Source organism: Manacus vitellinus, unplaced genomic scaffold (assembly GCF_001715985.3).
Source record: "Manacus vitellinus isolate BGI_N305 unplaced genomic scaffold, ASM171598v3 scaffold_33_pilon, whole genome shotgun sequence".
NCBI lineage: Eukaryota > Metazoa > Chordata > Aves > Passeriformes > Pipridae > Manacus > Manacus vitellinus.
Genome location: NW_021940478.1, coordinates 6,989,263 through 7,006,428, shown reverse-complemented (window position 1 = coordinate 7,006,428; position 17,166 = coordinate 6,989,263). Strand labels below are relative to the sequence as shown.

Here is a 17,166-nt window from a genome sequence, read left to right as displayed (position 1 = left end):
CCCAAATCGCTCATTTCAACAGCGACAGCTAATTGAACATTAGATTTCAATTAATTTGTCTCGTAACGTAATTTAAACTCCTCGGCGTACTAAGTCCATTTTCCCCCCGTCTCTCTGTGTCAGGGCCGGGTGGTTTGGCAAAATGTTTTCGTCATTTTAAGAGGCGCTGATGTTTTGGTTCGTTTGTTTCTTTTCTAGAAGGGGAGGGCAATGAGGAGCGCGGCGGCAGGCGCCGTCAGGGTGTCCGGGGTGACGCGGGGGCACAGGTAGCGCGCCCAGGCGCGCAGCCAGGGTAGGGTGGAGGGCGAGCTCAGGTTTACGCGGCAAGCTGCGCAAGAGGCTGGCGGGCCTGAACTGTGGAGTAAGGGAGCTGCTTGGTGCTCCCCCGCGGACGCGCGTGGGTTTCGATCCATCGGCATCGCGGTCACAAGCTCACGGGCTGGGAGGATGCCAGTTACTCTTCCCGTATAGCTTTCCCCCACCTTTTTTTTTTTTTTTTTTTTTCTCTTTTCCCTTCTGACTCGCCCCCCCGGCTGCTTGTCTGTGGTGAATCCGCCCCAAAGGTGGTGCGGTGCCGCGGTGAAGGGAGCTCTCCTGGTTTAATTACGCTGGGGCTCATAAAGCCATTCGCTTCTTTCCAAAGTAATAAACAAACGTCGCGTTAGGTCAAGATTGATGGTGTCCATGCAATAAAAACGGGCCAGGTCAGGAAGGAATAAAATTCAATCAGAGCTCGCGGAATCATTTTTCAGGGGACAGAAAGACAGAAAAGGAGACGGGGGTCAAGGGAGACGATGTCGCCATTCACAATACACCAGCCGGGAGGGAGGGGGGCGAGGGTTAACGAGCGATTGTTTTTTATCAAGCGGAGCCTAATTGAACGAAACAATAGCTGCATCGGCGGAGGAGGTCCGCCTCCTTGCCCTGTAGTTGCGGGGCCGGGCGACAGCCCCGTATTTCGGGGGGCACCGGGGACCCCTCGCAGCACTTCTGTGCCCCCCATTTTTCCTTAAAATTATGCACACGCACCTGGGGCAACGGGCAGGTCTTGTCCTAGGCCGGGGGCTGGAAGTGCAGATAGGGGTAGCGAACGGTCGGATGTGTAGGGGACGAGAGCGGGAGACCCCCTCATTTCGCAACAAGGCGTCGTAAAAGGCCTGCTTGGACGGCCGGAGGAGTAAGCCCCAGCTCTCCCGAGGGTAACTCTGGCTGGTCCGGCCGAAACAGGAACCCTCGGTGTCACTTGCAACTAACTCAGAGTTTAGTTCCGTGGTAACGCTGTTGGCGGCCAGCGATTTGGCAAGCGGCTGCGAGATGGCATTTGCCGGACACCCGATGGCTGGGGGGTGTTCAGCAGTGTTCAGGGAGAAGACACCAGCACAGCCCCGCGGGGAAGCCCCTGTGGTCCGAGGGGCATGTTTTCGTCCCGGCCTGTTTCACCATTGTTTTGTGCGGCGCGGGTCGGGGAAGCAGCCGGCAAAGGCTCCCTCCCTCCGTTTAGCCGGCAGCGTCTTTGGTGGAGGGGGATTTCTTCCTCCTCCCCCAAGCCAACGCATCTGTCGCACACACCTCCGCGACCTTCTAGGCCCGTAACTTGCGCCTTGCTTGGTATGCGTGTGCCACAAAATAATAGCTGTTAAAAAGTGGTTTGATGGGGAGGGGGAAGGCAGTTCGGGCTACCGATGAGATCTCCGGCAGAAATGGAATTGGGTGGTCGGCAATTTTTTTGCCCCCGAAACAAACACAGCTTGAAACGACTTGGGTGGGCAGAAGGGAACAATTTGTGAGCCAGAGAGCAAGTGAGCTGGGCAGGCAGCCGGCCTGCAACTTACCTGCTGGAGACTTTCACCTGACCTTTAGGTGTCAGGGGGCTTGCTTGTGCAGTGTGTTACCCCCACGTTCAGGTCAGCTGCTTTATACTGCGTTCAGCAGAATTAAAACGGCAACAATGAAACCCCCAAACTGAAATCGCCCCTCCTTTCCAGCCTCCATCACCCCTGGGGAGAATCCAGGAAAACCAACACATTTAGAATCATTAACTCTTAAAATAGCTGAATTTCCTCCAGTAGAAAAAACGCAAATTATTACACTCACGAGTTCAGCATATTTATATATTATACGAATCGATGAATAAACAGGTCATATCACTAGAACCGTCATCCCTCGGAAGGCAAGCGGTCGGATCAGAAAAAACGCCATTGCCGTTTTCCCCAAAACATTCCTGGAATTTATTTACTTGCCAGAACATTTAAGCGGCCGACTTTAATTTCTTTCGTTTATACTTTTTTTTAAAAATAAATATTTAAAATAAGGAAAAAGAAGAATGTTTTCCATTGAACGATAATGTAAAAATACTGATAATATCATCCGTAGCAGAAGAGAATTGTTTAAACAATGTCGGTGCTTGCAAGATTGCCCAGTATAAATACATTTGCAGTGCCTTTTTGATGCGAGTTTCTAGTGGAACTCTTTCTCCTGCATGTGTTCTGTATATGCATTTCCCCGGTCCGATTGTGTGAAATAGGGCTAAACCCTTTAGCTAGCGGAGGGCACGTCGCTCTTCTCGTCCCGTCGCCCGGGGCCGGGGATGCCCGGCTGCCTGCGGCGCAGGACGAGGCGCAGGCGGCGGGCCGGGGCCGGCGCTCACACACCTCGCCCCTGCCAGCGAGGAGCTGCTTGCCGTTTTCCCCAAGCGAGGATTTATGAAAGTGTTGGCGGCCAGCGCTTCTAACCTCGCCTTTCAAGGATGAGATGGATTTTAAACTGAATAACGAATTGCAGAAAAATTACGACTTTCTCCCGACGCCATTTCCCACCCCCCAAGCTCTCCCCCGAGGGTGTGGGACGGTGGTGGAGCATGGAATGCATCGGTGCGAGCTCATTAGCAAAGCAAAGGTTGCAATTAGTGTCTGCTGCTGTGAAGCGACCTCTCCTCCGCCTGCCTCTCCTAGCCCCCATCACCAAATAATTGTAAAGTATCTGTTGATGTTTTTCTTCCACCCGTCAAAACGTTGGAGCCCTGCCTGCTCCAGGGCTCCGTCCTGGGTTTGTTGTGTCTGGAGACAAATGCTCCGCCAAGCGAACCATCAGAAGTGAAGGGGGGTCACAAAGGTGAGGCAGAGCGCGGCCGCTGCCCACAGGCGGGAGGGGCGGCGACCCCCGGCCGGTGCCCCTCTCCCCGCGCTGTCCCGGGGCAGCCCCGAGCACGCCTTCCCGGCTGGGCGAGTAGCGGGAAGAGGATGTGACCCTCATGTCCGCTCGGGGGGACGCGGCTGCTTTATGTGCAAGGGGCCGGGGGAGGTGGCGGCGGGGACTCTTCCATTCCACCAATTTACACCTAAATTTTATTTTTCTAAATACACTTACAGCAGTCAATGCGTTTCCGAGCGCGACCAGAGCCGGCCGCGGAGCTGCTTTCCCACCACCACCTTACCCCGGCGTCTGCGTACCCGAGGAGCGGGGCTACCCCCCCTTCAGCCCCCGTTTGCTTTTACCCTTCGGGCTGGCGCTCCGAGCGTCGAGGTGTACTTTTAGGTGGCGCTGGCGGTTTTGCTCCGCGACCCGACGAAACCCCGTCGCTTTGTCTCGCCGGCCTTCCGCGACGGGACCGGGGAGCGTCGCCGCTGCGTCGCCGGCGGGCCTGGGGCATGCGCCGACACGGCCCGGCCTGGCGGCCGACTGCTTTGCAGAGGTGGCGAGGGCTGCTGTTCCCGTGGGGCCGACCACCGCGGGCCACCGCCGCGCTCCTTGTGCTACGCGGGGACTGCAGCCACGAGTGTCGGTGCGGAGCGGCCCTGAAAGGCCTCAGAAGAAGGAAACTAAGATGAAATAATTTAAGATAGGGGCGTTTTCGTGCAGTTTTACCTTTAGGAAGCAGGTTCTGGGGAAAGGCAGGGGCTCCCACGGGGAGGTGAGGGGCTGGAGTTATGGTAAGAGACGTGGAGGGCGCGGCGGAGCTGACAGGCGGCGGGCGCGGGGGAGCGAGCCCGGCCGTCGCTGGTCGTAATTCCCGGCGCTGCCGGGCAGGGAGCCGCAGGCAGGGCCGGGCCGGGCCGGCCTTCCCCATCGCGCCCCAGCCCTCTGCAGCCCACTGGGCAGGAGCTGGACCGCTCTCCACTCCCTGCCCATCGAAACCCCCTCTTCCCGACGGGGCGCATGCCCGGGCAGCCTCCACCACCCAGCGCTGGCATTACTATCCCACTTCTCCTCTTAGCAGCGGTGCAGGGGTGAACCTCTCTGCTTCCCACAGCGCAGTGGGGACAGGCTGCCCGGGCGGGGGCTCCTGGAGGGCTCCAGGGCCCGTTTTTCCGGCCTCGGACAGGGCAGAATGTCCATAAGCTGGACACAACCACCAACCAGCCTTTCCCCGCCGGTGCCACGCAGAGGATCCGAGAAAGGATACACCCACCTTGCCTTTTGCTTTGTTCGGTGCTGCTGCTGTGGGTGGTGGGACGCTTGTGAAAGATGTGGGAGATTAAAAGCATGCTCGGTTATTTACTACTGGAGCTGCCCTTTTCCATTAACGAAGGTGCAGTGACTCCGTAAGAGACTTGAGACGGACAGTGGGGGGATGTATCTTCCGAACCTGGACCCACAAAACGCTTGACGTGCACACTAAACTGATGTACAGAACACAAGTCTGTAACTGTGTTACTATTAGCTACATATACAGTATCATTTCCCTAAATCGTAGTGTGCTAGTGTTTTGTTTTAGGTTTTTTGGGGGGGTTTTTTGTTATTACTTATTTCAAGATGTGATCCCATGGTCAATGCAAAGAGTGTTACTTTAGAAGCAATAAGAATTAGGCAAGGAAGGTAGCGTAGAGGGAACTGAAAAGCAATTCAGACCTTTGCCAAATGGTCCAAGGCAGCGGGGCAGTGTGCGTTTTGTCCTATCACAACCAGTGGTGTGGTTTTTTCCTTCTTAAAAAAGCAGCAAAAAGCACAAGGCCACCGCGGAGGGACGGCTTGGTATAGTATCAGTTTTTGCTTTCCCATCCTTTTTCTCTCTCTGTCCCCAATATAGAGAACGAAAACAAATAATGAGAACGCTTCTCTTGAGTGCACTACACTTAAACATACCAAAGAAAAAAAAGCCGGGCAGTCGAAGTTTTCAGATCTCTACAGAGTTGTCTAAACTAATATTCAAATGTACCAGCAAGACTCCCAGTGAATCACTGTAAGCAAAAAAAAAAAAAAAAAGAAAAATAGTTCTCAGCAATACAAAAATGTGTTGTCATAAAAGCACTGTGATACTTTTTAAAATTACTGTTATTCCATGCGCCACCAAAGACCCGCCACCCGCAGCCTCTGACTGCTTGTCCGAGGCGCTGCGAAGGGGGCAGCCCTCGGTGAGGCCGGGCAGGAGGAGCTCGTCCCCTCCCCTTAGCGGCCCCAGGATGGGGAGGCTGGGTCTGGGCACAGGACACCACTTCTCCCGTGGCAGGGTGTGCGGCGGCAGCCCGCAGAGCACAGCCACAGACATGCGGCCACACACGGGTGGGTGCCCACGGCAGAGGGGGCAAGAGCGTACTGCCGGGGCTGTGTAGCACATTCGCTGCGGGAGGGGACATCTAATGTAAGGAAGGGAGTTTATTGCTAGTTTATTCCAGAAAAAAAAGGCACAGCTGCGGAGTCGTACCCGTTCGAGGAAAAAACACCCAAGAAAACTTTATATAAATATACCCACGCGTGAAGGTGTATACGCGCGGGATGAGAGGGAATGTGTGCGTGATGCTGCAGGGCGCTCCAGGCCTTCCCACGGACGGAGCTCTGCGACCAACTCGGCGTTGGTTTATGCTGGGAGAGCCCCGGTGCTCCGCGGAAACTACGCGTGGGGGCTGGAAAGCCTCACATGCGTAGGGCAGCGGTTGGAGCGAGTGCAACGGGGACATCCTTCCCTCTCCTGTTCTCTCTGCCCTGTGAGGGCTCGTACACCGTGCACCTGTAGGAAGGATCCCAAGCAGCGCCTGGGCTTCCACGTTTTCCTTTCCCCCTTGTGCTGGCATGGTCGCACTTTCGAGGGGACAGCCCCAAAGGAAGCGGCTGCTTGGGCTGCCCGGGTGCGCTCCGCTCCGGGCTGCGCGTTTTTCACAGCACCTCCGGGCAAATGCCGCCGTTGGCGACCGCTGCACCGAGCACCCTTTCTCAGGCCGGCTGGCTCCCTCCGGCTGCTCCCGAGCCTTTCCTGTCACCCCACATCACTTCCATCACGCTCCCGCTCCCGCGCCCAGCTAGAGCCACAGCCCCTAGCTCCGTGCTCAGCCACCTCCCTCCACTTTTAACAGCGGTGTCCCCCTGCAGAAAGTAAAAAAGCAAGAGATGAACTTTGAGAAAGTGTATTTCCTGTGTATGTCCCGCTTGTGTTTCTCATTCTTTGCTTACTTCCAGGCAAAAAGCTAAAACGATGGGAGTAATTGATGGGTGGAAGATCCGAAACCAACGGGAAATGTATGGGCTTGACGACCTCTGGATAACCCGGGTACCTTGGCACAAAAAGCAAAAAAATATTTACTCACCTTGAAGTTTCTATTTTTTTAAAACTTTTTTATTTATTTTCTTTTTATTTCTTTAGTCATCTTTTGAGATGGTTCAAGTTCCCGTCTGAGGTTTAATTATAGTAAGCAGGAAAAGGGTGGAATGGGAATGGGTTAATTCTGGGGAGAGGGGGTCAGAAACCAAAACACCCTAAACCCCCCAGATTGAGGTGGTGCGGGAGAAAAAGGCTTTCTGTGACTCATGCACACTCTGAAATGAAGATCTGAAAAACACATTCAAGCCCCGGCTTGACTGGTTTGAAAGCAATTCCAGCAATTAGGAATTAATTCGGCATGGTCAAAAGGCGATTTCACTGCAAGTTATATCAAGTTATCCAAACTTTTGCAGAGTTCAAGTGGTGGAAATGGGCCGCTGGGGTGGAGGTAAGGCTGCAGAAAAGAAAACCAACAATTGTTCAGGAAAGACCAAAGAGGGGAAGCTGTGGAGCAAGGTCTGGAGGGATGGTGAGCCCATGTTAGCGCCAGAGGTTTGCTGATGTTGTTGTTGGAGGAGAGGGAGATTGTGGGGTGGAGGGCAGGGGATGCTTTGTTTCTCAAATGGGAGAAAGTACTTAAAACATGCTAGAGGTCCTAGGTAATAGAAAAATGAGTCTTAATTAAAAAATTAAATCAGTGGGCTTGTTACCTGATCAATATTTCAGGTTCAGTATGACCCTTCTCTAATTAATGGCAGGATACAGAGTTAGTCCAGGCAGGGCTGACCCTGGGATGATCTGTGGAGCAACAGGCACTGGGAGGATGTGGAGGGTGGAGGGAGGTATAAAACCGGGTTTGCACACACAGGCAGGCCAACAATAAAACCGTCACAGGGAGGGGCAGGTACCAACCCCATGGCAGTGCTGGCCATGGGTTGTATCCCTGGCATGTGCTGGCCATGGGTTGTATCCCTGGCATGGCTCCTCTGATGCCTGCCCAGCCCAGCCAGGGATCAGGCATTGGGATTGTTCCTCATGAGCTCCACGTCAGCGTCTACCATCTCCCTGACCAGCTCCTGCAAAGAGGGAGAGAGACAGATCAGGGCCCCAGTGCAGGGGCAAACAGGCAGTACATCAGGAATGCCCCAGAGCATGACAAGCCCCCTGGTCCCCCACAGCAGAACGAGGAGGGGAAGGGGCTTTGCTGGGCTCTTCCCACAGCAGCCCTGGCCCTGTGTGTGTCAGTGCATTGCTTTGCACTGGGGTGCCCATAGTTGCAATAGTGGCTGCTGTTTTCAAAGCAAGAACCCCTGCAGGTTCACCAAAAATGGGGTTTCTCAGTGTGCCCAAGTTGTCCCACACAGAGGTCCCCCACTCCCTTCCCCCTCCCTGTGAATTGCTTTTAGAGGATGTGAACACCCAGCAGGTACAAAGCACTCCAGAAAAGCCACTCACATCAAACGTGACTCTTGGCTTCCAGTTCAGCTTTTGCCTAGCTTTGGTACAGTCCCCTTGCAGAAAATCCTGTGGAAAAGAAGAGAGAGGTGTTGCAAGAACCGTCACCTTCCCCACCTCGATGGCCTCCCCGTTGCTCATACTTCTCTGTGAGCCAAGCATGGCCAGGGCTGGACTCTTCTGAAGACAAAATATTTCTCTTCAAGATGCAATTTTAGTGGAAGCTCATATGCCTATTAATTCACCAGGAGGCAGCATGCTTTCACCAGGTTATTTCAGACTGAAACAGTTACTCTGTTTCTTGTGTGTGCACAGGGCTTGAACTCCAGCCTTATGGCCGTATAATGGTGAACATTTTGTAAGATGATGTTGTACGTCTTAGTCATGCTAGTGAATGAGCTGATTCAAATTCTCTTTTCCCCCATTTGTTTAAATAATGTAAATCACAGAGCAAACATGACAACTAGTCTCTTTCAAATAAAAACATGATCACAGACAGATGATGCTGAAAGACTGTAATGGATATGGGTAACCATATGCAATAGTAGTAAATGTCCAGCTTTTGAATGTCTACTAATTTTCTTCTATAGTATTTTGAGCATCCACATGCAAATAGAAGTCTAAATATCTCATAAATTAAAAGAAATTATCTTGAAAGCATTACAGAAACCAAGACTTTGGTCATGTTCACCTTACTGTTCAAGTATCCTTAAAAGTGCTACCACACCAAAACAATCCCACAACCACTCATCAAAAATAATGTAACAAAATTAAGCAAAGGCAAAAGCTCCTTTGACTGCATTTCTAATTGAATGCAAAACCTGACCTCATCTTTCTTTAAATTTCAAATAATGTGTTTAAACAGTTAGCTTTTTCCAACTGTATGTGTTCATTTAATAAAATATATTCTTTTTCCTCACAAGCTGTGTTTTTCTGTAGCAATAAATACTAAAATCATATCTGTCTAGGTTTAAGGAAAACCAGACAGACCCAGTTTTGTTAGAGAACAACAAGGCTAAGGCTGAATTCTCCTCTTGCATTTGACTTCATGGTGGTAACACAGCAAGCTTTCCAGAAAAATGCATGGTCTGCCTTTCTCCTCCCTTTTCTACCCCCTGACCAGCAGTGGAGCTAAGGAGCATTTTCTGACTAGATTTTTTAACTTGTACTGCTGCACGTTACATTTTTCAGATGCTCTCTTTTGTGCATATGTGGTTCAGGTCATGTTAAGTTCCAAAATCACCTCATCCTGTGCAGTAAAATGTAGGAAATTCTTCTTCATAATTTTGCTCCAAAAAGCTAGACAGCTTGCTTCCAGGAGCAGAGGAAATCCACCAAAGGAAATACTGCACTGAAGAAGGGGATGTGGAACAAACACGTCTGCCCAGACTTATTCCAGGCAGCATTTTTACTAGTTCAGTCTTCAGGCTAAAAAACATTTCAGCTCACCCTTAGAAAAGAGTAAACAGATGGATCAGAACAAAATGATATGAAAATAAAAAATGCCATGATTTCCTTAAATTAGACTAAATGATTTCCTACTGCAGCCCTATAATGGGCTTTTTGAAACTGCACCAGACATTTGAGGCCAAGTCATGCAAAACCGCATCAACTTGAGGGATCCCCTGGAGGGTCGTGTGAATATGGATTACAAAATCTGGTTTGAAATGGGAAAGACGCCTACTAACTTTGATAAAATTTGGATCAGACTCTAATGTGCTCATGGAGGTATGCCTTTTATCTGGAGTTCAGTTTAATTTACATACGTGTGTATATATATATGTGTCTGGAAACAAGGAAATCCTTCTTAAAATACTAATTTCAGTATAAAAACAATTGCTTTTTTATTCTGTCCTAATTCAAGCCATTAGCTAGAAGTGAAGTGTTTTAACACCACCTAGTTTTAAGTCATAAAAGCCATATTGTAAAACTTAGATTTTAATTTTTATGAATGTTATGTAAGTAAAACTTTTACACCCACAATTTTCATATTGAATACATTCTTTGCAATTGAGCCTTATCTAGGATACCGGCTTCCTATTTAAAAAAAAAAATGGACTGTGAAGCATAGAATGAATTGTCATGGCCTGCTATATGTAGCTGCATTCTGCTTTTGAACAGCTTGGGAGCAGTCTTTTAACTTTCTTGGACAAATGCTTTTTGTTAAAACAGTTTATCTAAAAAAATGCTTTACCTAATTCCAGCCCTTCATTCAAAAACATAAACACTTATCTGCTGAATAGGCCAAAATAAGGGTGGGGGGAGGTTGCAAATCTGTAAAAGTTATTTGCAGTGCTGGATTATACACAGAGATCACACAAACAACTAGTGTATTGAATCCATGTAGGTATAAAAAATACATTTTTCCCTTAAACTTTCAGATGCTTTAAAAGTGATGCATTAAGGGCATTAGGGCATAATCTGTGAAAAAAAAATGAGAGAGAGAAAAAGAAAGATTTAATATATATGATAATATGAATTCCCCAGCTGACTTAGGTTAAAAGATTAAAAATGGCTCTCTTGAAGAAGTTTGTGTACTTCTGAGAAATGCTAAACTTTGTTTGTTTACTTGAAAATAGCGTAAAATATCTCCCAGGCACTTTTAAATAGGTTCACTTACAGAAGTTACTAGGTACAGAGATCAAATTAAGCCATACTATTAACACCATATTACACCTAAATTCGAGGTTTGATTGTATTCTTATTAGCCAAAATTTCAACATGGAATGGAAGTGATGACTGGAACAAAGCTATTCCTGATTAAAGGATTGTATTGCAGTCATGTTTCCTGTATTTTTCTACAAGTAGCTCGTAATATGAAAACAATAAGGTAATTACAATAAAATAAGAATATTAAAAAAGCTTCTCTTGGAACAGAATGACTGCTTGTTTATATTATTTAAGTCTTTCACTGAAACCAGAGATGCATCTGTCAGGTTCCCAAAAGGAAAAAATCCACAAAAAAAGACACCGCTCAAAAAAACCTTCAGTATGTTGATCATTAAAGTGTATTGATTTTTCAGTGCCAGGGCATCACTTTCTGGAGGTGCAACCAAATCAGAAAGCAAAGAAAGAAGAGGTGAAGTTCCACAGGGGAAAATCTGGATTTTTGGGGGGAGGAAGGGGCTGATTTGGTGGGAGGGGGGGGGTGGTTCTTGAAAAACAGCTGCTGCTGAATATAAACTACCCCATATCCCTGTTCCTGATGGAAAAGCACCTGATGAAATGACACCACTTCATGTTTTGTATTCCTTGTTCCAAGGATAACTTGTTCTGTGGCATTGTGCTTTACATACTGACAGGAAAACCCAACCCTTTGACTCCATGAAAACTCTGAGGATTTAGATACTGAGCTGAGTCTGCAACCTGAAAACACTGGTTAAGGCTTTCTGTTGTTTTTACAGTACTCAGATCATGAATGTAACATTCTTTGCTTTTAGTTATCCATTTTGTGAGGAACAAGCCCTTATTTTCCATGCAAATAGTTAACATACGTGAATAGTAATGACAAGTTTTACCTGCAAGCTAAGAGTCAGAAACAACATCCACGTAAATATTTAAAGAGAAGGAAGATGGAAGACAGCAGTCAAATTCCCTGTTGCCACCTGAGAGTAAATTCTCCTATGTCTTTCTGTGTAGCTCACTGTCATATGACTGTTTCTCAGTGAACAGAACGAGTTTATACTGTGCAAATTTTTCCATTTTACATTTTCTGTAAGTGAGGCGGTGTAACTATGTAGAAAATACCCCTTTATTACTAAATTTGCTTTTATGATTATTCAATTTTATTGTCCAAATGCACACACAAAAATACATACAGATAAGCAGAGAGAAATTTGTTACACAATGTGGTAAAGCATTTTAAAATCATGAGACAAAAATGTAAAATATTTTAATGTAAATATCACATTTCCCAAGCTCTTGTTCTGAGTGTCATTGCAAGTCCTATTATGTCTCGTGCAGTGATTGATCTGGTTTCACTGTGCAATGTATCACTGTCTCATTCAATTAACTTTGACTGAAAATTTAAAACCTCAAGACAATGTGAGAAAAAGGAAATAGTATGGCCTGAAAGAAGGCCAAGGCATCCTTTATTACTACAGCTCAGCTGATTCTCTCTCGAATGTGCCTTTACTGAAGCCAGCACCCAGTGCCAGCTTTTGCTTTCTCTTACACTAGAATAAAACTGCGATCAAGTCCTCAGTAAAACACCTGCAATGGAACTGTGCCCAGTTCCACTTGCTTTAGCAGAGACAAGGCTTTACCTTTAAAAATAAACAAACTTGATCTAAGCACATAACAGTTTTACTGCATCTGAAAAGCAGCCAGGGTTACGTTTACAATCAACATTACCGCCTGGAAGGTGATTTTTTACATCAGAGCTCCCATAAGCAAAGAACACAGACCCAGCTTGGTGGAGGCTCTAGCTTGCATGTTTAGTCTTGCACTTTTTTGCTCAAGAAGTTTTGTCAGAAAGGATTTTAAGAGTCTAGGGACCATAATTTCCTGTAAGCCCCACTTGTGTTTTAGTTTCTTTATTTCCTTCTTAAAACCGTCACCTTTCACGTTTAACTCATCCCATTAAAAGAAAAAATCAATAAATTAGGCAGTGATAGCTTGCAGTTTTGCATTTTCATCATTATAATTGAATTATAGAATGGTTTGGGTTGGAAGGGACCTTTAAACTTTACGCTCATCTAATGCTCAGTCCAACCCTCTTGCACTGAGCAGGAACATCTTCAACTAGATCAGTTGCTCAGATCCCCATCCAACCTGACCTCAAGTGTTTCCAGGGATGGGGCATCTTCTACCTCTCTTGGCAATCTCTTTCAGGGTTTCACCACTCTCATCATAAAAAGTTTCTTTCTTATATGTTGTCTAAATCTACTTTCTTTTAGTTTAAAACTATTGCCCTATTATCTTGTGTCCTATCACAACAGGCCCTGTTAAAAAGTTTTATCGCGGTTATGTATATATCAAAGTTTGTCTTACGAAACAGTCTCCCCTTTTGTGCCCTTTTTGGAGCATTTTTCATAGTATTTTTTATGAGGGTTCAAGTAGCATATCTCAGTAGTAACATCAGTAGTAATGTCACAGTATATATGGGCATGTGCTGCAGCTTATTGCTTGGAGAACACTTGTTGTCCAAGTGTTGCACATACTCTGGTGGCTGCATGCATTGCTAGGCAGTTCTTTCACCGTCAACCTTACCCCCATTCCCTAGTGTTCTATCACATTTGCCACCATGCCCAGGGATGTCATGTTTTAACCCAGATGCAATGTTGGAGAACAGTTACTGTGACTTCTTCCAAGCTATTCCCTGTGCACTCTATTAAGTAAAACAGTAAGATTTCATTAAGCAGAGCTGTATAGCCTGTAAACATGCACCTTGTTGGTGCAAAATTCAATGCATAGTTTAGCTAAACTTGGATCAAACCCCAGAAGGAGTCACAATAATAAGCACTGTGTCTCCTGTGTGCTGCTCTACGAGTACTTCTGGAGATCCATGAGGCAGAGAGAGCACTGGCTTGACTTCTTTGCAAAGGGTAGTGTTTGTTATAATATCTATAGTAACAGCAAAAACCCCAGTGTAATTATAAAGTGATTCCTATCTCCACAGTAAATATGAGGAGACTGAAAATCAAACATATCCAAGAGCGAAGCCCAAGCCTAACAAGGAACACAGTAAACATCTTCAGGAATTTAAGATGAGCCAAAATGTGTTGTCCCTCAGTTTTCATTTTTTCTTTCCACTATTCTTAGAAAAGCAAAGTTGTGGAGCAGTTAGGATACCAAGGGAATAGAAGAATGCCAGTGAATTTGGTTCCTGATCTAAATTTGTTTTAATGCAGCATGAACAGACTGCTTTCCACTCTTGGGTCAGCAGTCTTTTGCAGAAAGACAGTATTGTTCGCAAAGAACCACAGGAAAAGGCAAAAGCAACCAATAGGCTGAAACTCGCATATAACTAAATGCCATTGAAAGTAAGAGAGCCATAATTTTTTTTTTTCCCCAACATGTTTTCCTATGCAAATCCCCTCCCTATTCAGAAAGTTTAATCTTTACTAAAACCATGTTGAGGGGGAAGGGGAGGGGAAAGAATGACTTGAGGAAAGGACTGATTCTGCACGGTGCTCAGCCCCTGTGCATTTGATGGACCTTGGCAGGCTGCGAATGTTGGGCATTTTTAGGGCAAAGTCTTATCTCGGGACCCCACTATACTCCAACAATAAGGCATCAACACAAACCTCATGGTCAATATAAGACCTGAGCACATCCTTCTTTTTTTCGCCAGGAACCAGGGGCGTTAGAATAGTGGCTTTATCTTATCAGCCTGATAATCTTTAATTTGACCAGCTTCCAAAGGGTTAAGGCAAATGAACTCGAAGCAGCAATAAACATTAGGGCGATAATAACAGTAATGGAGCTCCTCTCTCTCCTCCTCCTCCTCTTCCCCTCCCTCCCCTGCGCCTTTTCCACTTCGCTGCTGCCTATCAGCCCAAACCGAAGCCGAAGCCAGACCTCTCTTTCAATGACAGGGGGTGATAAGAGACTCGCAGAAAACAGCAAGCTGTCTGGTCTGCTCAGGAAGTCGGGGACGGCTGGTATTGTCCATCAGCGAGGCCACGCGGCGGCCGGAGGCCAGGAACAATGCTCTGCTCTGGGGAAATGGGCTCACTCAGCGCCGGTCCTGGCAGCCCCTACGACACCACAGATAAAACGGTGGAGCAGGGGGAGCTGGCCCCAGGTGCCTCGGGGGGCTTGTCCTCGGACCGTAATCGCTTTGATGCCACATTAACCAAGGCGAGGCTGCATCCCGCGGGTCCCTGGGAGTAGAGATGTGCAGCCCTTGGCCCCGGTGCGAGCACTAGCCGAGCTGCAGGCCCAAGAGCCCTTCACAGGGCCAAGCATTACTCAGGTCTGTCCATTTGCCAAGTGAAGCCTGAGAAAACATCTTGGCCACTGGCGACCCTCTAGCCAGATAAAATTCCTCCCGAATTACAGCCTGATATCCGTGAAACCAGTGCTGAACTCACTTTGGATCCAGCGCTGAGCTCACTCATCAGGAACCATCCTGCATGGGGATTGGCATAGCTCTGTACCAGGGCATCCCGCTGCAAGTGGGACCATGGCTGCTTTTCAGGTTGCCACGCATGAGGCAGTCTGAAGAGTGTTTCCTCCACAGCAGAGGGAAACAAACAGCAAAATTACCACAGCTGGCTGCAGTGAGGAGGGTGCTTCCCTCCCTCATAGTTTGCCCTGAGGCCCAATTTTGCACTCCTGGGAAGACCTGGAAGTTGTTCCCCAGCTTGGATCCAAGTGCAGTTGTAACCTCAGCTCATGGCTCTGCAAAATGCCAGAGGCGTCTGAACAGAAAGATGATTTCTAGTTCAAAGGAATGCCTCTGCAGAAAAAGCAGGGAACTTCTGGAGGAAAGGAAGAAGATCAAACTCACTCCGTTTGCCACATACAGGCCATAATTACGATAGTTCAGGTATCAGAGCTGGAGACAGTCATAGAATCATGGAATGGTTTGGGTTGGAAGGAAGATTAAAGATCATCTAGTTCCAAGCCCTCTGCCATGGGCAGGAACACCTTCCATTAGACCAGCTTGCTTCAAGCTCCGTCTAACCTGGCCTTGAACATTTCCAGGGAGGAGGCATCCACAGCTTCTCTGGACAACCTGTTCCAGTGCCTCACTACCCTTACAGACAAGAGTTTCTTCCTAATATCAGATCTAAGCCCTCTTTCAGTTTAAACCTGTTCCCCTTTGTCCTATCACTACATGCTCTTGTAAAAAGTCCCTCTCCATCTCTTTTGTGGGTCTCCTTTAGGTACTGGAAGGTTGTTCTAATGTCTCCCCAGAGCCTGCTCTTCTCCAAGCTAAACAACTCTCTCAGCCTGTCTTCACAGGAGATGTGCTCCTTTGGATTATCTTTCCAGCCCTCCTCTGGAGTTGCTCCAGCAGAAACTCTTTCTGATATGGCATACCAAGTCATCTGAACACACACATCACAGCTAAAAATCTTTAGTATGTTTGCTCAAATGCAAGCAATTAATTATATACTCTGTGTTATTATGAACCAAGCTGAACTTTTCCAACTCTTTTAACAAAATAGAATTGCTCTTTGCAAATGCTGGTTACAGGTGGTATCACTTCCATTGACTGCCACTGCCCTGTAGCCTGGCTGCTGATGTGTGAGCTGACCCTTGCGTGCTTCACGCTAACCTGGGCATAAAGAGGTGTTTGAATAACACAGATTTTGCACGACATGGGTTAGAAGCATTTGTGAATTTTCCTTTTACAGCAGAGGTTTTGGGGAGGTTGTACATGAGCATGCTTCTTCAGGCTCCCTGGCCAAATGTGTCACATTTGCATCACTAAAAACCAAGACTCTATCAGAGATTAGCCTCTTTCATATGGGTGGAGATCAGCCATAGTACAGGAAAAAAACAGGTTTCTTCTCTTTTCACTGGTATCTTCAAGTCCTGCTTTTGTTCACTGTTCAGTGTTTTCTTCTTGCTTCACCTATTCTCCACTCTGGCAACTATTTTGTGGGTGAAAGTAAGATAATAATATCCTCATCAGACATGGGTTTATTGCCGCACACATTATGTATTATTTAGGCAAGGGCATGGTACTTTTAAAAATTATTTCATGTAATTCTCACCCTTTTTTAAAATCCACTCTGATTAGTTTTCTTATCAGTCTTTCTGCAAAGATCAGAAAATCTCTTTGTGAAGCTGTTTGATTTCAGCTGGGTTTATTGTTCAGTAACGAATGTATTTCTCATTGGAAATGGAATATGGACCCTAGGCTTAGCTGTCTTCACTGGCTGACATACCAAGATGAGTAGGAAAACTGATAACCCCAGCAATCCATGATGCAAGCCTACTTAGTTTCTTCTCTTCTTCCACTAAAAAGTACTTCATTTATGACAATATACTGGAAATGTAAACAGATTCTGTTATCATTGCTAGTCAAATACCAAGTGATAACCAACAAAACAGTGATCAAAGGACAGTGATCTTGTATTCTATAGATATTTATCTATGTACTTTTAGAGCATTAAGTAGCAATTTAATGAATGTAGATCTATGAATGCAGGATATTACTACTTCATTAGAATGAATTCTTTTTCTTGTACAGGATGCATTGTTTGTTGTGATTTTGCTAGCCCATGGATATTCAGATTTCTGAAAAAATCATGGCATTTGCTAACACCAAAACGACATTA

At 46.9% G+C, this 17,166-nt stretch overlaps 1 protein-coding gene across 1 annotated transcript in view; it reads right to left on the bottom strand.

Annotated features, from left to right (window-relative positions):
• Nucleotides 1–7,424: 7,424 nt before the first annotated feature.
• GMDS (GDP-mannose 4,6-dehydratase) overlaps nucleotides 7,425–17,166 on the bottom strand; it is a 350,100-nt gene continuing 340,358 nt past the window's right edge. The window contains exons 10-11 of the mRNA XM_018076849.2: nucleotides 7,928–7,996; nucleotides 7,425–7,548 (exon numbers count right to left, since the gene is read on the bottom strand). Coding sequence (XP_017932338.1) covers nucleotides 7,486–7,548; nucleotides 7,928–7,996 — 132 coding nt within the window. The 3' untranslated portion in view covers nucleotides 7,425–7,485. The remainder of the gene's footprint in view (nucleotides 7,549–7,927; nucleotides 7,997–17,166) is intronic.